This window comes from Idiotropiscis lumnitzeri, chromosome 1 (assembly GCF_059441095.1).
Source record: "Idiotropiscis lumnitzeri isolate Australia: NSW breed Sydney's pygmy pipehorse chromosome 1, RoL_Ilum_1.0, whole genome shotgun sequence".
NCBI lineage: Eukaryota > Metazoa > Chordata > Actinopteri > Syngnathiformes > Syngnathidae > Idiotropiscis > Idiotropiscis lumnitzeri.
The window spans coordinates 20925809-20947611 of NC_142391.1; the positions used below are offsets into that span (position 1 = coordinate 20925809).

Genomic DNA, 21803 nt, shown 5'->3' on the forward strand with positions numbered 1-21803 from the left:
CATTTTCCATGACAGTAAGAACTAATTGATCCTCTTAAAATGATTCAATAAAATTGTGTTCAAAATATTTGTACATAACAATATTATCACACTGCTAAAAATTGATGATAAATAAAGAACGTATCATCAAATCCAGATTAATAGAGTTTAACCTTTCCTGTATCTTTAATCAACAAGTGTAAATAAGTGTTTTTTTCATTCATTTTAATCATAAGAAAATAGACTTCTTTTAAGGCACCTAAACACCGTATGCTTGTTCTTTAAAGTGACAAAATAGTACAGTATAAAAGCTTGCAACACACGTACACGCACGCCCACACGCGCGCACACACGCACGCGCACACACACGCTCCCCCTCTTTTCGTTGGCCTTGTTGTTCTTGCATCTTGTGAGACTCCTTCACAAATGAGCACATGTAAACATGAAGACATCTACAGTGTCAAAACGAGCGCAGATCAGGTGCTGCTCAGCAGAATCAGCGGTATCACGAAGGAGGCCGACGTGACGAGGAAGCATATTTGAGCCCCGGCCAGCCAGTAAACTAAAAAAAAAAAAAACAACACAATTATTATAAAATACATACATTACAAACATGTTGGGCAGAATATTTTATTTACCAGAAGATGACACAACTGGTCCCAGAGCTCTGGCCAGAGCGCCTAGACTGCGTAGGATGCCCATCACTGTGCCTTTCTGACTGGCTGAGCCTGGGGAAGTGTTGAAACCGTCGTAAAGGATGTTCTACTCACAACCGCCACCCAACAAGAAAAAAAACAAAAACAAAAAAAAAACAGAGACTCACCATGTTCAGAGACAAGCATAGAGAGGCACGGGACCACGACTGCTGCCGCTACAATGAAGAAAAACAAAACATAAATTGCATTCATCTGTAACGGAAAATTAAAAACCTGACACAAAACAGAAGTATGTACACCAAATGAGCACTTAACATGACCATTTAATTCATTTTTTTTATTCATCCAATATCTGTTCCGCTTCTCCTCACAAAGTGTCGCAGGGGTGCTGGAGCGTACTGCAGCTGTCTTTAGATAGAAGGCGGGGGACACCCTGAACTGGTTGCCAGCCAATCGCAGGGCACACAGAGATGAACAATCATCTGCGATCACACGTAGGGACAATTTAGAGTGTTCAATCAACCTGCCATGCATGTTTTTGGAATGTGGGAGGAAACCGGAGTACCCGGAGAAAACCTACGCAGGGACGGGGAGAACATGCAAACTCCACACAGGATGGCCGTAGCCGGAATCGAACCCACGACCTCTGCACTGTGAGGCCATCATGTTAACCAGTTGTCCACTGTGACACTGTTTTAGTTATTCCATCACATTCATTCTTTTTATGTTATTTATTTATTCATTTTTTTCAAATATGGATTTTTCCGTTCCACCGTTCTCTCCTCTTGCGTGTCCATGATGCGTCTTGTTTTTTTCTGGTTGTTGCTTTGCTTTTTTTTCTAGTTTGGTTTTGTTAGATCACATTTGATCAAGACAGACTCATGTACTACTCCAAAATAAATGGGAATCACACTCAAGTGGGGCTACAATGGTGAATTACTCTCACCAAAGGCATATAGCGCCAAGCCCATGTACAGCATGGTGACGTTCCACGAGAGTCCAATGAGAATAAAAGCTGGGATCAGAGCGGCGATGGCCTGAAAAGCAGAAACACGACAAATGAAATGCAAATTCTGCATGTGCAAATTTGCATTGAAGTCGGAACGTGCCATTGTCTGTCCTGAAACTGTGCTGACACAGCAGTGAAGTCATAATAACAGTAAAAAATCGCAATTAATTGAAAAACGGCAAATAAGGTGGTAACTGGAGCATGCCGCATTATTCATCGTGCTGCAATCGTAACATCCAAATGAATGAACGTAGGGCCAGTCGTAAAGCAAGGACACGCCCCCGTTCCGAATAAAAGCCATTTTCAAGTCGCCCAGACTTAAAGCTCCTTCTACCATGCGGACAGCTTTGACGTGGTGTCCAGGTTTGATTCGGCGTGCGTATCCGCCCTGGATGGATGCCATGGCGATGCCGATGAAGAAGAACATCTTTCCTTGCTGCATGCTGTTGAAGTAAAACAAGTCAACAGTGAAAAAAAGAACAAAAAGGTGCATTTCTTGCACAAGCGGTGACGCAACGGTGTGCTCACCTCGTAAAGTGGAAGCGTTGGTGTGTGAGGAAACTCAGCGTGAACTCCAGGCCGGAGAACAGAAACAGGTAGCAGAAATAAACCCGACCCAGCACTTTCAGTCGCTGCATTCCTGCCGAGACAGTTTTAAAAGACGCAATTTAGACAATATTGCGCATCTGAATAGAAGCAATCAAAAAGTCAATTTTCCCAAATGTGTTCCCTTTTAATTCCCAGTGCATGCAGACACACATCACACCTAAAGTGCTGTCCTTACTTTTTACTGAGGGTGGATCTTTGGTTCGAGCGACAGCAGAAAAGCTGAACAAGGCCACCGGGCTGAGCAGGTCTCGAAAGTCCCCAAACCCAGAATGGGAACCCTTCAACACAGTTGCAACAAAACCATGATAAAACCTTAGAGTTTGCAATGTAATACACGAGCTCTTCCTTCCGTCATACAAATATTTATTTTATCATAATAACGACTTGACTACCACGTCAGTGACTACAGCAAGCGGTGAAGTATAAATTGGAGTTGGGAGAGCTGTGGTGAAATGCTGGTGGTGTTCTACAGGGTTCTATACTCAGTCCACAACTTTTTTTAATATTACAGTTTACAAAAACATCACATTTTTTGGTATAAATTCAGCTGTCATTGTCAGAACTATGCAGTGAACCATGGACGCGCTGTACTATATGTGGAAAAGGTAGTGAGAGAGATACAAACAGGAACTCAAAATTGAAGCCATTCCGCTAATTACCATTTGCACAGGCGTCCCCCCCCCGACTCACTCAGAACATTCCATCGTGAATAGATTGTGAAATTGGGCTTTGAACTTTTTAGTAGGAGTGTATAAATCCTTTTGTCCATACTGCGGTTGAGTGGTTCCGTTTCCTCAACTGACCTTGGCGCGCGCCAAAAGCGTTTCGGGAAGCATGAGCCAAATGAAGACGAGGTCTGCGACACTGAATGCCAGCGCCAGGAACGCCGGCGTCTGGAAGAAGAGGTGTCCCGTGGTTTTGGAAGTCACGGCTAAGTACGCCCCCATCAGAGGTCCCACGGTGAAGCCCACTGAGAAAGCCACGCCAATCATGGCCTGGAGAACACAAGACAACACAACATAGACTTGGAAGGAACTTGACGTGGCATAAATGTACTTCACCGTGTGTGTGTGTGTTGCGCTTACCATCCCGCGGTTTCGAGCTTTTGGGTCGGCCATGTCAGCCACGATGGCGGTGCAGAGGCTGACGTTGCCCTTACATACTCCCGCGATCACTCGGAACAAAAGGAACATGGCAAAGCTCCGGGACAGAGCCCACACCACGTAACCCGACATGATTCCCACCTGTACAGACGTGCACAATTCACTCTTTTGTCACCAAAGCTTATCCTTGCAACAAAAGAATCAAAGTTCTGACTCATAAATAGCAATCATTAAATCGAAGAAATAAACGCTTCATCTCAAATATTGTTGTGCCTTGTTTGATAAAAGGGGAAGTGATGTCTTTGCAAAACAACAACATAACCATAGAAAGACTTCTTGTCAATAATCCTGTGCCTCATTTAATTTTGCTGTTGAACAAATAGATGCCTCTTTTAAGTAGCAGTGACCACCTTCAACAAATGAACGCCTGACCTCTGTTAACTGCTGTTCAAATGATTTTTTTTGCACAAAATAACAATACAACACACGAACGATAAAATTGCACATTATTTAGTCAGTGAGTGCGTAGGCCGCTACATTCTAAAAAAAAACACCTCGCTTCAATTAATGCTGCAAAGTATGCAAATACTCACTGTAGTCAGGAGGAGCAAAGGTCGCCTGCCATAACGATCCGACAGCGCTCCGGTGATGGGAGATGACAAGAACTGCAGCAGCGAAAAAACGGAGCCGATCAGACCTGAAAAGCACAAAGACGAGTTGAAAGCAAATATCCTCAAGCTGAGCAGGAAAACTCTGATGTCACTTTTCTTCTTGACTCAATTTCAAACTCCTTCAAAGGAATTTCTAATGCTTGACAATTCTATTCAGCAATTGACACTCAGAGAAGAGCCAGCAGCATGAAGTGCTTTAATGTGGACTCTTTCAATTCCAGCGCACTCTCAGCATTGTGCTTTACTCATTTTTGGTGGCGAACATGAACTGATATTTTACTTTTACAAGTATATTGTTGCTTTTTTTCCCCGTGCAATGTTTAAATGCTGATTTTTTTAATATACCTAATTGAGGAAATATGTATAAAAATCTAAATTAAAAAAAGGAAAGGACAAACAAGAAACGTAATTTACAAAAAAAACAAACAAAACAGAAATGCATATTTTAGTTTAGGACTTTTTTTGCATTTCACTTTTTTTTGTTGTTTAAATGACTTGTAAGTTATTAATAATAATATCCCCGACTCATTTTTTACATAAATTGAATTAAATTGAGTCTATATTGAATAGAGATGTTTTTTCTCTTACTTGAGTCAGTTTATACGACTGTATTTTTGTTGTACTTCATTTTTGCTGTGGCTTGTTAGCTTATCAACAAATAAAGTTTCACCAAACAAGTTGTGTTCCATTGTATAGTGTCCATGAACAAGCCTTTAAGAGGCGGGACCTCCAGTTTCTGAATGAGTGTGTTTTACAATTCAATAAATGGCTGCAAAAAAAACAACAAATTAAAAAAAACACTGTGGCTCTCGTCTCCCACATGTGAGAGTGTTACAGTAAAAACCCATCAATCAATATCTTAGAAAAAAAGAAGAAGCTGGATTATTCATTTGAATACCTCCAAACAGAACGCTGTTGTACTTTTTTTCCATCGGAATCCCAAGCGCCTCTCTGAAGACGTCTACGGCGCTCTGCAGTGACTGATAGGCAGCATCCTGTTGCACGAAACATCATAAGGACACACACACACACACCCCCACATGTAAAACCAATCTGATGTAACGCAAGAAATATTGTGCCACAAAGCACTCTTTTATTTCTAAGAAATAAGCGTCACGTTCATGCCCATTATGAGTTACAATGAAGCCATGCTGTATGACAGTCAGGCGATCATTTTCAATGTTTTTTTTTTTTAAATAGTATAAGTCAAAAGTCCAAATTTAGATTTTCACACTTTCTGTGTATTATCATGTGGTGCTACTATGACTAGTGTAAAGTGACTTGTGTAAAATGCAATAACAGTTGTTGTCTGTGAGTACTGGTATGTGTTCTGGTTGTATGTGCTGTTGCTCTGTGTGTTAAACAGCCGTTGTTTGGATGTTTTTCCTTTTACCTTTGCCTTCACCTGTCGATGGCTGTTTGCATTGTATGTTAGTATTGAGCTACAAAAATGACATGGTTTGGGTGAACATTTTGGTGTTTAAACACACAATGCTTGTTTTATGTCAATTTAACTGCAAATAAAAACAGCTTGAAGCTTCTCTGGATAAGTGTGCGAGGAAGATGCTTCTTTTTGGTTCCTCACTGTATGAGAAAAGATGGCTCACCCACCCCGGTGTGCGCGTAGTGGTCCAAGATGGAGGGCAGCAGAGGTAGGATGAGGGTGAACCCAAGCAGGTCTAGCAGCAAGAGGACGAAGACCACGCAGATCACCCTTGACGAGGACGGGGCCACGTTGTCGGATGCTTTGCCCGCATGTGACATCCTTCACGCTGACTAGAAAAAATATACAGTGTCTGGAAGACAAATTAGGGAAAGAAAACGGTCATGACACCTGACCACAAATGTCCGGTTTCAGTCACCCCAAATTATGCTAAACAGCAGAAAACAAAATATAACATAAAGCAAAAATGTAAACAACCTGGTTTAATAGATTGCAATTAATATAGCAGTGACTGTCGTGGCAGTCTGTTGGATGTGTGCCGTTAAGGAGCGTTGCCGAGTGACAACTGTCAGGAGTTGAGGGAGGGTTGAGCAATTTGCCTGCATGTGAGAATCGGGGAGTGAGTTGTGGCCTACAGCAACTTCTTGCAAGAGTTCTCACTTGGATATTTGTTTAGTGTTTGACTATTAGTCCTGTTGCGTAAACAGCTGAAGAAGTTCATCAGTGCTATGCATAAAAAAAAATCACAAATGCGCCTCATCAATATGACAAATCAATCTAAAACATGGTTTGCAAAGCTCAAGAACATGTTATTAGGTTTTAGATGGCAGGTTAGTTTTGGTTCGTTGTCACAGATACTCAGGTTTCATTCTTATTAAGAAACGCCTTTCTTCAAAATTTCCCCTATTATTAAGCTGTTATTATCACACAAAAAATGAACTGGAAGAACAACTTGAAATGTCAATAAATATCAAAAGTTGAGAAGCATACATTTGACTTAAATTTTATTTTATTTTTTTACTAGACTTGGCAAGCATCCGTTTGGTAAGACACTGATTTCAGGTGTTAGTCTGTACCAGGAAGCAAAAGGTTGTAATGCTCGCCAAACGTTCAAGTGGGTCAATGAATTGAGCCGAATGATATTCAAAGATTATTTTCAATATATAAATATTTCTTTTTTCGCTTACAACGAATGGGACCCTGTTAAAAGTTCCACAGATCCTTGTCATTCAGCATCTTCTCTCCGCCTTGCGTTTAGCGCAAGGACAAAAAAATGTTCGCGAGCGTTTCGAATACTTACACTTTCGGCGTAAAATGACGACTTAACGCTTCCGAGGAGCGACCCAAACACAACTCTTGACGAGTCTTCCGCTCATCCGTACATTATTATGAGGAAAGTCCGCACCAGGAAGCGGTGTCAGTTTTTTCTTTTTTTATTTTGGAGCGGTGTCAGTTTACATTCGGACGACACCACAAGTGTGTCGTCAAAGCGCACATTCTAATGCGGCGTTGATAGAAACTTGGAATTTTGAGTATCTATCGAACAACTCTGCGTTGAGCATTTACACAAAGAAGACACGAACGAAAACTCACAATTCCTATATTAATTAGTACATAAGAGTGTATTCTAAATCCGAAGAGAGTGAAACCTGGATTTTAAAAATACTGTAATATTGTAAATGTCTCCTCCGCCCTCTTTAGAAACGGGCAGAGAACTAGATGAAACGTTCAGAAAACGTCGTTTTTTTGCAGCATCCATCGTAAATTGCGTGCTTTGTTTGTGAATTCTGACTGTGGGTGTCAGTGTTTTAGAAGGTGTATATTATATATTAACCGCTTTAAAACCCAGTCGCTCCCGAAAAGGGACACTTGATTGACCTGACATTGGCACTTACTTACTAAAATTCACAACACCTAAAATACTCTGCAGTGATTTAGGATCTGTTTTGAGATGAGATTTACAACAAAATAGCACACCCTCTTTTGCATCTTGCTTGTTATTTTTCTTCCCGTCACAGCAGGGAGGCAATCGTAATATTGCTTGCGTTGTAGGTCTGTTGCCTGAAAAAGCGACCGATCGCCACCAGAATACAAATGCACATTACTACTCTTTGTCCACCTCGACTTTTGAAAATATAAAAGCGCACTGCACAATATTTTGGAGCAAATGCGAGCTCATATGGTCACCTCAACAAATTCCAAAACACCATAAGTCGCTTCTTCACTTACACTGGCTGAAAGCGGACAAGCGCATGAATGCGCACAGAAACCAGCGAGGGCGACTGCAGTTTTTTTAGCTTATTGAACTACGCTAAAGTTTTTTTTAAGTCTCAGGAGGCACCCAGGCATTTCAACCGTCAAAAATGTGACGTTCAGTAAAATCAGAAAATTTGGATTTACCATCGCATCATATCGGAGAGTTACCCAACACTCATATAGCGCACGTCTGGAATACTTCGTTCCCCAAAAAACCCACACAAAACATTATTTGCCAGCACCGACCAAATAAACTCAATGATTCATAAAGGCAGTTTCCCATCAACTACATTGATCTTGAACGCCCGGATAGATACAATCGATCATAAAGTTATTAAATCACAATTATTAACAATCAAATGGGAGGAACAGAATAATAATGTACACATCACTGAGCAGAGAAAAGTACAAAACATTTAAATTTATTCAATGACTGAATATGTAAAACAGTTAAAACAAAACTAAGTTAATGTCATAAAATGAAAAAAAAAAGTTTGTGAGAAGAAACAAGAAAGGCACAATGTCCTGCAGCGCTTGAATGCAACATGACTTTTTTTTTTTTTGTGGGGTGTTTCGTCCATGAAAACAAACCAAAATACAAACATTAAATACAATTATTAACCAGGATTTTGTCTTTTTATACAGTAGTACTACAATTTGCACATTAAAAAAAAACACCAAAACAAAGTGTCAAGACATTTAGCGGCTGTTTTCCAAAGCTTTATTTAAACTACCAAACAGACCTGTGTCACATAAAAAAAAATCTCGTTCCTTTAGAAAATGTTTAAAATGTAGAAAAGTTTTTTTGTTTTTTTTTTGCTCCACGACAGGGAGTCTGAAATGTGAGTTACGTTGATAGTGTTGTGTCGTTAAAGTGTTCCTGGCCTACATTCCGTGGCGAGAGGCGTGGCGCTGTAGCTCTTCTTTGCTTTGGAGGTTTCGTCCGCAAAAGTTGCAAGAGAAGGTCACGTCGAGACCTGCAACGACACCCCAAAAAATTAAATCGCAGATCTTACACGAGCCTCAAAGTTATTAAAACACACTGTATAAACAGATCAGAACGATATTTCAGAAGAAAAAAACCCACACAGTTCATCGGTTGATTAAACTGCTCTGAACATTTTATTCTGACAAATATCAGAATAAGCTTTGGCCTCCCAAAAAATAACCGGTCATGCCCTAAAAACCCCAAAGATTTTTTTTTTGTTCCTTTAATAAGAGGAGGAAAAAGCATTCTACAATGTTGCACTTGATATAAACCACACAGAAAAGGCATAATTCAACCATAATCAAATCGTGATTTCATTTTGTGGCCTGTGGATATCTTTCTGGTGTGCACATCTAATCCACCAGGGGGCAGTGTAATACAGGAAAAAAAATAAACTGATTTAAGTTGCAGTTATAAAGTCATCCCTCGTGTATCGCAGCTAATGGGGAGCAGAACCATCGTGAAGGTGAAAAAAACCCCGCAAAGTTGAGGTTGACTTTTATTTTTTTTTAATCAAATTTTTAGTTTAACTGTGGGGGGGATTTACCCTTCTATTACGCCATTGCGACCGCCCCGACATGGTTCCCAACCTTCTAAATCATTTTTGCACTGCTGCTTCTTCATTGCCTTCTTCTTCTTCATAGAAGTTGTCGTCGTCTTCTCTCTTCCCTCTTGTTTTTAGACCATGAAGAAGCACCGTTGCAGGAAGTAATCATGGTTTGCTTTGCACCATAACATGAATGTGGACCTTTGCATAAAATGCAAGGCAGGATTCTAGTTAAGTTTTAATTAGTGTTCTGATTTGCCGCTAATTTATATCACACGATATGGAAAGCGCTCCAGCTGTTGTGAAATGCGCCATATTAAGTTGGATCGTATTGTGTTGTAAGCTGCGCCAAGACAAGCACTAACATTTTATTTGCCAATGTGTCGTCGTGCTTGTCAGGTGCCTGAGCGCACTCCACCCACAACTGTTTGCTATCCGCTTATCCGGCACGACTCTAACGAACATAACGGTCTGAGTTTGCGAACAGAACGTTGTTCGGTGGTTTGGAGACCGTTGCCACCAACCAAACAGGCTAACAGGCAATTTTGTTGGACAGCCATCGCTGTGGTCTTGGGTGCACACGAGATCACTGCCAAACCATCAAACCAACTTTCATTTCATAACCCTCGGGTACCACAAACTATTGTCCGGTGTCCGCCTATCATTCACAACACACCACTGTGAAATCGAGCGTCGCTCTTACTTCCGGGTTTCGCAGCGTCATGCGCGTCCCGGGACGTCTGCATGTGACGTCATGGTGAAATACTGGGTTTTCAAGTCAAATAATTTTCGTGTTGTTTTGAGCAGGGTTACACATCGGTTGAATGATGATATTTTTCTATAATTACGAATAATATTGGTGATAATATAAGTGTGTTCTGCGGAAGAAAACAGTTCTGTTTAGAATTAATTGGCTTAGGGGAGGGCTCGAGGTGTTTAAAAGGCAGCCATCCTGTGTCTTTGGGGCAGCGTGAGCCAGAACTTGCTACCAAGAAGTTCAACGAGGTGCATGTAATAAACATTATTTGGGAATGATATATTAATAAAATTGGAAAAATTCTACACCCTTCGGCTATGCCAAATTCTTGTTGAGAGCCGTTGGTTGCTGATATGGCTGTATTTTTTCCTTTATTTTTTTCGACGAATATTCGGGAAAAACACGGAAAGCACTCAGCGCGCAAAACGTTAAGCGGCGAGGGAACACTGCATTAGCCACTTTTGGCAGCAAATAAAGCGGTTCAAACTACAGCAGCATCGATGCTAGTTAGTCTGTTTACGGTATTTTGCATTGTGTGTTAGCAATAAGCTAGCAGACTTTGCGATTAGTCTTCATAGCAATTGTGTAAATCCCGGTGAATTTTTTTTATACCTTTGATTTCAGACGAGTTGCCATCTTGCACCATGCACGTATCCTCCATCTTGAGCCTCTTCTTCTGCCCTTCACAATCTCGTCCTGCCACCTCCTTCATCGCTACCTCTTTTAGTCCTTCACAGATCTTCCTTTTGTGGGCTTTGTCATCTCGGGGCGGGTCCAAGGTGTGGCCCAGAAGTGGGGCCGACATTTCCCTCTTGAGCGTCTTTTTGGCCACTTTTCCCGAGCTTTCTGTGAAGTCTGTGTGGAGTTCCTCGAACGGAGAGGAACCCCGCATCGCGCTCTCCTTGTCCAGCTCTGGGATGTGGCGCAGGTTGTCGTTCTCGACGCACGCCTCTGTGTTTAGGCTCTGCTGTTTTGAGTGGTGCGCTTTTTCATCAGGTTTGGTGGCGCTCCCCTGCTGCTGCTCCTCCTCCACCTCCTCGTCCATTACCTTCCTCTCCTCCTCGTCCACCGCCACCTCCGCTTTTTCTTTTCGGCGCTCCGGAGGAAGCGGAGAATTATTGCCGTCCTTCGTCTCAGGTGGGGCAGCATCATTTGGATGCTCTTGTTTAACAGTGGCTGTTTTGGGGAAGTGGGTCTCACAGTCGCTGCTGACTTGCTCCGTGGGCTTCCCGCCGTCGGTGTCCTTCAGGTTGCTGAAGAGGTCTTTGGCGATCTCAAGGGCAGACCTCTGTTCCTCCTCCTCCTCCTTGTTGTCGTCCTCCTGGCCTTCTTCAGGTCTCTCGTTGAGCTTCACCTGCTCCACTTGCTCCAGGTTGACCTGCCCCACAAGCTCATGGTTCCTCATCACCTACACGCAAGAAAACAAGTTGGAATGTGCTGATAGATTGCCAACATAAATGCAGAAACTGAAGAGAATAATGGTGGTTATTAGAATTATTGTTTAACTGACAAACTAGGAAGGCTTATTTCCTTCACTTGATTCAAATATTGTTTTTGTTTGGGTTCAGTTTTTTAACAACAGCTGTTCCGTTTTAAAGTTTAGATTATTTATTTTTATTTGGGATTTATATATCAATTGAACAATGTGTACCTGTAGATCGCTTTGTTACAGTATTGAAATGAAGGCTGGAAAATTGACTGTATGAAATTGATTTCTCTCTATTTTTAATGTGAAATCTTCTGCCTCGTTAATATTTTTAATGTGTTTTTGTGATCATTCAGGACCATTTTTATCTTTAATGTATGGTTTGAATTCAAATCTGATTACCAGTTTATTATTCAATTTAATTATACATAAATGGTTTATTTTATGACTACAACTTTCTAATGCAACATTTCATATACTTTTTACAATTGTTTAGAGCAGTAGACATGATCAAAGTCATATGTTGTTACAGTTGCCCCCTGCATACTCACATATTTTTTTTAAATATTATCTAAAAGATTATTTATTTTGTGATACTTTTGCCACAACACGATGCCGTTTTCGTGAAAAACCTAAATTTAACTTTTATGAGTTTTTTGAGTCTTTTTGATTTATATGCAGATTTTATTTCAGTCTTATGTTCAGTTTTTTTATTATACATTTGACTGATTTTTATGCTTCATATTAATAAAGGGTTACACATTGAATCAAAATTGTAAATCTGATTGCACTTAACCTTTTTATTATCCAACTGTTTTATTAGAGTGTAAATAATAGTTTCCTTTTCAAAAAATATTTTCTGTCTGTCTATTTAAAAATGATTTAAGAATGTATATTAAAAATAAATGTAATAGTAGTTCATGAAAATCATAATCATACATTTTGCCAAATTTTTGATATGTTATTCAATTAAGAGTTTTGTTGTGTCCTCACCTGATGCTTTGCGCACAGGTGGGCCTCCAGCTGGTCCAGCTTGGCGCAGTCGAAGTAACACAAGCGACATCGGTACGGCTTGACGCACTCATGCTTGGCGCTGTGTGAGCGCAGGTTGTCGGCGCTGGCGCTCGTGTACGTGCACACGTGGCAGCGGAAGACCAGGCCTTGCAGGTAACGCGACAGCTTGGGCCGCCGCACCTCCATGGGAACCACACGCTCCTCTGCGGGCCAACGTGTTGGACAATCAGAAGAAAAGGCAACATCGCAGTGAAGGGAAAGTGAAAATGCGACGGTGAAGTACCGCGATGCAGTAGCACGTGGTCGATCATGTGGTTCTTGTTGTGCGTCTGGTAGAGGCAGAAGGGGCAGCGCAGGCCGTCTGGAGGAGGAGCTTCTTTCTGCAATGAGGAATGATCCGTGTCCATGTGCACCTTCATGGCTCTCCTAAGGAACACACAAGCAGTGCTCACTATCAATCACTGTTCCATATTCCATCGGTCCTCCTTGGTTGATTTGCTAGAGCAAGAAAAATCCATTTTGAAATTAGGTGTCTATTTTGATTTGCACAACGTGGTTATATTTTGCCCAATGGAACAAACGACTTTGTTTGTTGATTTGTCAATTATAAGCATTAGATATATATATATATATATTTTTTTTTTTTTTTCCTAATAGAAGCATGATCATATGAACATTCACATTACCAATTAGTACTAGTTTCATTTACAACTTTAAAGTTTTTTGTTTTTAAATAAAAAGTGGAGAGCATTACACTACCATTTGATTTCCTTTATTTTAGAAAGTCATTTAATCTTGTTGTTATTGGTTTGGTTTAACATTATAGTTCTTCCACCCATTTCCACACCCTGCAGCCAACCGCAGAGCACAGATGCTGTACTGTAACAATATTCCACATTATATTATGAATGATGCTATTCTTTTTAAATGTTATGATTGTTGTTTTTCCAGTATGATTACAGTTACTTTTTCCTTATTTGATATATTTTTCAACTGTTAAGTACAGATTTTTTTTATGCAATTGTAGTTTGATGGATAAGCACATTGGTTGGTAGGTAAGAATTATTATCAGGTGTTGTTCATACTTACTTAACATCCCCCTAATTATGGGTCGGCATTTTTAAAAGTGATTAGTACCTCAATTTTGTATATTTGTCTGGAAAAGTAATTTTTTTTTTATTTCACTTTGGGAAGGGGCGGATTGCGCGATACAGTTTGTATCCAGTCTATACAGTGTACAATCATAAAATGTTAAGTGGCAGTAAATATAACAAACTGACTTTAAACCGGTGAAGAAGTTGCAATCCTTGCACGTGAACATCTTTCTGCCGTGTTTGCTGAGGTAGTGTCGCCGCATGCTGGGCAGATCCTCGCAAAAGAAGGAGCAGTTCTCGCAGCGGTACAGGCCGCCGCTGTCAATCTGTCGGGTGGCCGGCATGCTGGTGGCTCCGTTCTGAGCCATCAGGCAGAAGTGGCTCAGCTGACGGCGCACCTCCGGGGGCTCCAGATACCAATCTGTGTAAGGTGTAATGGAACACTTGCGTGAGGAGGTAGGCAGGCAGGTGCAGTATGCATTTGTGATTACAATACTTGCCTCTGGTACAGCCTTCATTAGTTTTGGCCAAACTAATATCTCCCGAGCCTAATTGAGGAGTATCCGTGTCCGCACTCTGAGTCATGCTGTTCTCCTGTTTGTCATCACAGGTTTCAAGAACGATATCTGGAGAAACACACACACACACTCGTTGTTTGCTTTTGACATCTCACACTTGATCGCTGGGAAGGCATGCCAGAGACAAACGATTTGGAAACAATCTCTTCAAAAGTCATTAAAGAACATCAATGAAATAAAGGTGTCGACTTACCAAGGTGTTTTTTCAGCAAATGGTTGGTCCACAGACCCATCACGTTGGTACGATAAAAGCAGATGGCGCACTGGAAAGGACGGATAGTTCCGGGCTTGTGGAGAAGATACTTGTTCAGGCTGTTGGGGTCAGAGAAAAAAAAAGGAAAAATACAGGTCTTTAGATTTGTGGGTAGTAAAGAAGGGGGGATGGTGCTGATGTTGAAAGGTTGTTACATGCTTGATTACGTCGGTATGTATGTAGGTGGACAGGTAAATAGGGAGTTAGGTAGGTGACAAGGTGATGAGTGAGGAACTAGATTGTAAGTTGGTAGGTTATTAGGTGGGTATATAGCTAAGTAGGTAGGTAAATCTGCAGGTAGGTCGAAAGGGTAACTCTGTAGGTTAAGTGGACAAATTGCGGGATAGCAAGTGAAGTAAGTAGGCAAAAAGCCAAGAATGTGGGAAAAAATAGGGGAAGCAGGTGGATAGATTGTGCTTCTATTTAGTGACTCATGCCCTCACGAGAGCAAAGTTACACATTTTCTGCTGGCCCTGTCAGAAATAGCACTGATCCCAACTTGAAATGACACTCAACGAAATTCGTAATTATATATGGAGGACTACCTCGGGATGAATTAGTGAGCCATGCAGTCTCAGCTGCCTAAATACGTGAAAGTACGAAGGATCAAGCCAGCTGCTTATAAAAGAAAATATCCAGACGCTCCACTCCCCATTATATCAGTAATCTGATTTAAAATGTTATCAGATGAAATTCAATCATATATGTCAGCCTACTAGTGGATGAAGTAGTGAAGTGTGTCGTCTTAGTGGCCGAAATGCATGCAAGTACGTAGCGTAAGTGGACGATCAAGGTAGACGCCTCAAAAAATATCCACTCACCACTCTCCAATATCAAGATATTGTGATTTCAAACAATATAATTGTCTTGACAATAACATCCAATAAAATCCAGCGGCTTTTGTCCATCTCAGGGGGCGGCCATTTGCCACTTTCGGTCAACTAAAAATGACATCACAGTTGCTCCTGGCTCAGGTTTTTTGAAGCTGAGCCATGACTGGTTGAGCAATTGTGATGTCATTTTCAGTTGACAGAAAGTGGCAAAATGGCCGCCTCCCCTAAAATGGACAAAAAGGTATTTCCTCGTCAAATGACGAAGAATGTTTTTCTTACCTGAGCTGTGACAGTGACGCGGGCAGCTTCTTGATGGCCGCGAGCGCCTGGTGGCTGCGCTGGTGCGTTCGCAAACCGTTGCGCGACTTGAACGTGCGCTGGCACTGGCTGCATACGTAACTCTCGCTTAGCGACTCCGCGTCCATTTGCTCGACTTCGGCGGGCTTCTCGGGCGATGCCATAATGCTGCTGGTCATGGGGGACCCTTCTTCTTGTGGCGCGTTACGGGCCGAAAGCCGTGCCGCTATCATGGCCACAGTATTCTGCTTTCAGTGTGAAAAAAAGAAATAAATAATAACAACAATGAAAAAATAAAGGTTAGGAAAAGATGCAGTCCTGGGCAATGTGGCCCGGAACTAGATCCTCTGAAAATTTGGGGATAGAAAGTGACGACTTACCGATTTGACCGTCTTCTTCTCAAGTGGCATGGCCTTCTTCTTTTTGGCCTTAACCTTAGTCGAACGCTTCTCCTGGTGCCGATCCAGGTGGTGGCCCAGCTTCCTGATCCCGTTCAGCGTCATCAGGCAGCGAGTGCACCGATACACGCCTGTGTTGCGGCCTGCCGGGTGGATCACGGTAAAGTCTGTTATACGGTCGACGTCGTGGGCAGCGCAGTAGTGGGCGAGCAAGAGCTGCGGTGAGTCAAAGGACAAGTCGGGGCACTTCTTGCATTGAGTCGAGGGTGGCGGCTCGCCATCTAGCGGGCTTTGCACCAGGTCTGGAGGAAGTTCCTCAGGGAGAGGTCTTTTGCGTTTATTGTACGCCATCAGCAGCCTCTCTCTTGTCCTCACGTCCAATTGGTGGGTCTTGTTGTAGTGATACGTCAGGTAGCGGCGCGCCCAGGTTCTGTACTCGCACAACTGGCATTTGTAGAGCATTTCCTCTCCTTCCGGGGGGTTTTCTGGTGCTTCCGAGACGACTACTCCTGGAGTATGCGGCGCCTTTTTGACTTTGCTAAGGTACAGAGGGGCAAAGTGTATGCGGAACGCTTTCTTTCCGTGCCGTTTGGTGTAATGCATAGCCAGACGTTTCCGGACCACCGACGAATAAGAACAGAGCGAGCACCTGTACAAAGAGTAGTCAGTATTCCCTACGTTTTTAATCATTTTTTCGTCGGGCTTCATGTCAACCAAAGGGGCGGTCACCGATACCGATTCCAGAGAATTCCCATCTTCAGGTGTGGGTTTTTCCTGTTTGGAAGCTCCTGTGTGTCTCTTGGAGCAGTGGATGGCAAGTTTCTTGAGCGACATGCAAATCCCCTGACACACGTTGCACAGGTAGCCTCGCTTGTTGTTGGTTCCCGCTTGGTAGTTGCTACTGATGACGATCTCGCCCCGTTCAAATTCGTTCATCCGGACGGAAAGGTCAGAATGCATCATCTGGCAGTGCGTGGCCATGCCGTGCGGGCGCGAGTTGACGTAAGGACAACACGGACACTTGTAGACAAGCCTTTTGATCTTGTTTGCAGCCTTGACCTCGGGTTTTGGAAGCGTATCAGTGATCTGCTCGCAGAGTGGTAAAAAGTGTTCCAGGTAGGCGCCCTGCCCGTGCTTATTCTTATAATGGCTCCCGAGGCGCTTCTTCTTGAAGTAGGAATTGGAGCACAAAACGCAATTGTAGCGAAAGACCTGAACAGGGGCACCCTTGTGCTTTAAGCGCATGTGTCGACCGAACGCCATCTTGTTGCTGCAGCTGTACGCACACTGCTGACACCTGAACAATGTCATTTTGATTTTGTACGTGCTGCTTTTGGGAATCTTAACGTGCATTTTCTTTGCATCGGGCGGGGTCTCACCATGGTCCTGCTCGCGGTGTCTCTTTAGCTTCTTTTCCGTCTCGTGGGTCTGCGGACAGAGTTCGCACATGTAGCCTCGGAAGTGCGACGCATCACCTTCTTGGCCTTTTTGCTTCTCGCCCCAGTTGCGAAAGTGCACCTCATCTACGTAGAGACTGTCGGCTCGTGACTGAAGGTCCGGATGCCTCATTTGGCAGTGAGTGAGGACCCCCTGATGCTTGGTGTTAACGTAGGTGCAATACGGACACTTAAAGACGTGCATGTGAGTTTCTTCATCCATGTCAAAGCTATGTTCAGATTCTTTGGAAGTGGTCTTTCTGTCATCCTTGATCAGAGACGATTTGGTGCGTTCCGGCGACATACTCGGGGACTCCAGAGGGATCTGGTAGTCGTCAAAGCAGCTGTTGTTCTTGTTCTTGCCGCTGCTCAACTTCTTTCGGTTGCCAACGCCGGGCACCAGGCCATCATCCTTGAGACACCAAGGGTGCACAGCTCGGTAGTGGTCTCTAATTCCTACTACTGAGCTCCCTTTGAAAGAACATGCACGGCACGAATACGTCCGAGAGTCGCTCGGTCCGCTGGCATCGCTTTCGTCCCTGTCGCCCATTTCTTGTTTTATCTGGCTTTTATTTTTAAGAAAAGGAGTACTTTTGTGGCCTTCCTTCAAGCGGGTGGTGATAAAATCCAGGCTGGACCAACTCTCGGGATGTTCCTGGCGGTAGTGTTTATACAACATGGTGGATTTCTTGTGAGAGAACTCGCACAAATCGCACTGGTAGCCGGATTGGACATTTCCTTGCTTAAGGTATACTTTTAAAACGCCTGAACTAGAGTGATTTCCTCGCTGGCACTTATGAACGTGTATTCGGAAAAGGTTTGCGTTGTGGGTCTTGTAGACACAACCCTTGCACTGGAGGATCTTGACTTTCTGAGGGGCTTGTTTTTTGTTGGCTGTTTTTTTGTGTCCCGTTCCTTCGCTGTCGTCTTTTTTCTGCAACAGCTCGAGAGTCCTAAACGTGTACGATTGGATCTGTTTGGGAGTGGCCACCAAGCCGTTATGTCTCCGGGCGTAGTGCTGGACCACCTTGGAGACGGTACTGCGCCGGTAATGGCAAAAGTGGCAGAAAAACGTGTGCTCATCACCTTTGTTCAAGATGGGAAGAGGCAGCAGGGGAGAAAAGGACTGATTTTCAGCTTGAGCCACCGATTTTTGCAAACTATTGTGAATCTTCTCTGTGTAGTCCGCAATGTTTTCGCTGCTGGTCCGAAGTTTATCGTGTGTTCGGAACTGGTGGACCATTATTCCTTTGATGGTTGGGTTCCCGTAGTTGCACTTATAGCAGAAATACAAATTCTCGGCACGTGCGTAAATGTTTGAAGTCGTATATTTGCGCTTCGGCGTCAGTTCTTCATTTTTAGCACCATTAAAATCAGGTAAAGTTGTTCCGCCCAGCCGATTGTGGATGAGTGCCTCGGCTTTACAAGTTTGTTCAGAGTCAACTGCTCCGTTTTGGTCCTCTGAGGAATCAACTTTCTCTGGGGTAAAATATTTTGATTTAGCTTCTAAGAACTTAACATTCTTACTTTTCATTTGAACTTTGGAGCTCTTTCTGACATTCCCTGGTATAGATGATTCCGACTTAACTTGCAGGAGCTTAACTTTGTCCGATGTTTTTGTCGGAGCTTCTGAGCTTTCTCTGACTTCTCCGGGTATTGACGATTCCATCTTGACTTTTGGGATTTTAACTTTGTCCTTGCTTTTTGTGTGAGCTTCAGAGCTTTCGCTAACTTCTTCAGATACAGAACTTTCCGGCTGAGCTTCAATCTTAACTTTGTCCTTGCGTTTTATTTGCTCTTCCGAGGGTGGACTTTCTGGCCTCTTACTCGGCGCGCCGCCAGCCTGACGTTTTATCTTGTCGATGGTGATATCTTCTTCCGGGTGAGTTTTTTGGTAGTGGACTTGCAAGACGATAACTGACTTGTGATGAAACGGGCATCTGTTGCATTGGTACAAGGCTACATTGGTCTCTGGGTTTTCTAAAGCGGGGGTCTTGGCGGGTGACGGGTCTTCTCTGCGTGGCGGCAACACATATTTGAGAAACATCAACCCATTGAGCGCCTTGGCCAACGGATGCTGCTCTTTGTAGTGCTCTTTTAGCATATCCAAAGCGTTGGTGGTAAATGCACAGGTGAAACATTTGAACACAAGGTTGATTTGGTCTAGTCCCAGCGTGAAGATATCTGGGGACCCCACATGCTCGTCCCCATAGTGCTTCCTGAGGTCTTCTTCGTTCAGGAACTCGATGGGACACACCAGACACCGGAAGGTGGCACTCCGATTGTTCTTGTCCTGGATGTAGTCGGAGTTGTAGCGTACGTATGGGTGGGTTTTGTGATAATGGGCAAATATTTGCTTGAGGCTGCCATCTTTGTGGTCACAGTGCTTACATCTGTACGTCGGTGGACTAACCCACTTGTCTTCGTCATCTTCACTTACTTCGAAGGACAGCTCCTTCTTGTTTGTCGCTTCTACAGTCGTCTTTTCCGCGTTGGATGTTCTCTTGCTCTTCGAGGCGGGTGCTTCGATGACGGGGCGCATCAGATCAACATAGAGGTAGTCTTCTTGCAAGTAAGTGTGGCTGTTAGAGATGTCGATGGTGGGAGGGGCAACGTTGTTTGACTCATCATCTGGTCGGTAGTCTGATTGGTCTTCTGACTCATTGTCTGATTGGCTATCGGTGACTGTGAAATGCTTGCTGATGCTGGAGGCTTGTAGTGGTTTCTTGTATGTCTTCAGATCCCTAGACAAGTTAAGAGTCACGCTTGAGGTAGGAAAGCATTGTGCCTCTTCATCATCTTGTTTTTCTTCATCATGGTGGTTGGCTGACACGGCCATTATTTCAGTCTCTGCCTCTTGAGTTACATCTTTCAAGTTCTTGTCATCTTCAAGGTGGTTCAAAATATCAGAAGGATCGGTTTGAAGATCTCCAAGCGGGCTTTCCGGGTTGCTTTTAGGTAAGTCTTTCTTGGCATGGTTATTCAAATCTGGATCAGAGCCATGATCCTGACCGAGGTGTTCCTGCAGGAACACCGCGGAGCTGAACTCAAGGGGACAGCGGTTGCACTGGAACGACGGGCGGGGTTGTTCTTGGGGTGCATCTTGGTTGTGCATGGTATCGTTGTCAGCGTCGTCTTCTTTTTGCATCCCGTTGTAGGAGGTCATTGCAGTGACACAACCTAGACAGTCATTAAAAAAAAAAAACATGAGAAACACAGACATGTCATCTGATGATCATTTCTTCTATTCTAAGAGGCAGTTATCAACAACGGCCCAGGGGAGTGACAGTGTTGAATGCAGGACACATGCTAGTGCATGACGAGATTTAGGTCTTGCTTTGTGCATTATTAAGTCGTTTTCTATATTTCTTTGGGCCAAGGTTATCATGAATAAACAGATAAACAAGAAACAAGCTTACAATCAGTGCACAGAGACCTTTTTTTTGTGGGGGGGGGGGGGTCTGTGGATTATTTCTGGTGGTCATTTCTATTTTGCATGGTACCGCCCGCACTTTGACATTCGTCTATCCGTTACAAAATCGGACCAACAACCCGATCCTCGCTTTGGGTACCCTCTGGTCTGAGGAATAACAATGTGACGTCGAGCTACATGCGCACTCCCTTTTTACACAAAAACAAATGTTGCCATGTCCTACTTTTAATTGACGAGTGTGGCAAGCGGTATTTTGTCTTGTCACGACTTCATGGCGATGCGTAAATGATGCCACAATGGCCACAAGTGGAAGCCGAGTGAACGCATCACAACAATGCAAGTGTGAAGCAAAAGAAATTGCTTTGATGGGTGTTTTGCATATTGGATGCAACGATGGGACAAGAAGGTTGTCGTCAATATGATATATTGGGTCCGCGATAATAAAAAGCTTTAACGTGTGTTTAATTGTCAATGCAGAGCACAATATTGATTTACAACAATAGCAAAAGTGACTATAAAGTGGGCAAGTACAACTTCCAATCGAGGCGTGCTGAGATTAAATGAAAGACAAAGATCGTGGGGCAATATAGACGCACCGCTACTCCGTTGTCAGTGAATAAACGATACATACTCACCTGGAAATAGTCCAGGTTCGAGGTTTATACCGCAATACCTCGAATAGAAGAGGTTGCTAACGCAGCACACATTTCCACCATTTTTCGCGCGAGCGAGACTCGACTATCTCATGCCGCAACTCGGCTTCCGGTCAGAGTCGTGGCTCCTTCAAGGTAAAACGTTAAACCGGCAAGTCGTCGCGTTGTTTTGTAATGCCAAAGCGCTGGGGTTTTTTATACTGAAGGTAGGTAGACGGAAGTTATATTTTTACAAAGCACAAGGTATTCGTCACGTTTGCCTTTATATTTTAATGTGAAATGCATTTTTTTTTATCATTTGTTAACCGTCTTTCCGGCGAATAGGTCAGATAATACTTTTAGACATAATTATCATCATGTAATTATCGT

General features: G+C 43.1%; 2 protein-coding genes across 2 annotated transcripts; both read right to left on the reverse strand.

The window, feature by feature from the left end:
* Positions 1-141: 141 nt before the first annotated feature.
* slc75a1 (solute carrier family 75 member 1) lies at positions 142-6942 on the reverse strand. Its single transcript, XM_088304777.1, has 13 exons — positions 6772-6942; positions 5639-5823; positions 4926-5022; positions 3950-4053; positions 3339-3497; positions 3057-3248; positions 2429-2531; positions 2173-2284; positions 1979-2087; positions 1582-1672; positions 803-850; positions 618-707; positions 142-541 (listed from the first exon to the last, which is right to left on the reverse strand). The coding sequence occupies exons 2-13, from the start codon at positions 5789-5791 to the stop codon at positions 456-458; spliced, it is 1344 nt and encodes a 447-aa protein (XP_088160903.1). The 5' UTR covers positions 5792-5823; positions 6772-6942; the 3' UTR covers positions 142-455.
* A 1185-nt stretch (positions 6943-8127) lies between these two features.
* On the reverse strand, positions 8128-21589 carry LOC148343648 (zinc finger protein 462-like). Its single transcript, XM_088287833.1, has 10 exons — positions 21417-21589; positions 15895-20528; positions 15497-15759; positions 14325-14443; positions 14054-14179; positions 13740-13974; positions 12743-12885; positions 12439-12662; positions 10632-11427; positions 8128-8704 (listed from the first exon to the last, which is right to left on the reverse strand). Exons 2-10 carry the CDS (start codon positions 20512-20514, stop codon positions 8613-8615), a joined length of 6618 nt encoding a protein of 2205 aa, XP_088143959.1. The 5' UTR covers positions 20515-20528; positions 21417-21589; the 3' UTR covers positions 8128-8612.
* Between the last annotated feature and the right edge of the window lie 214 nt (positions 21590-21803).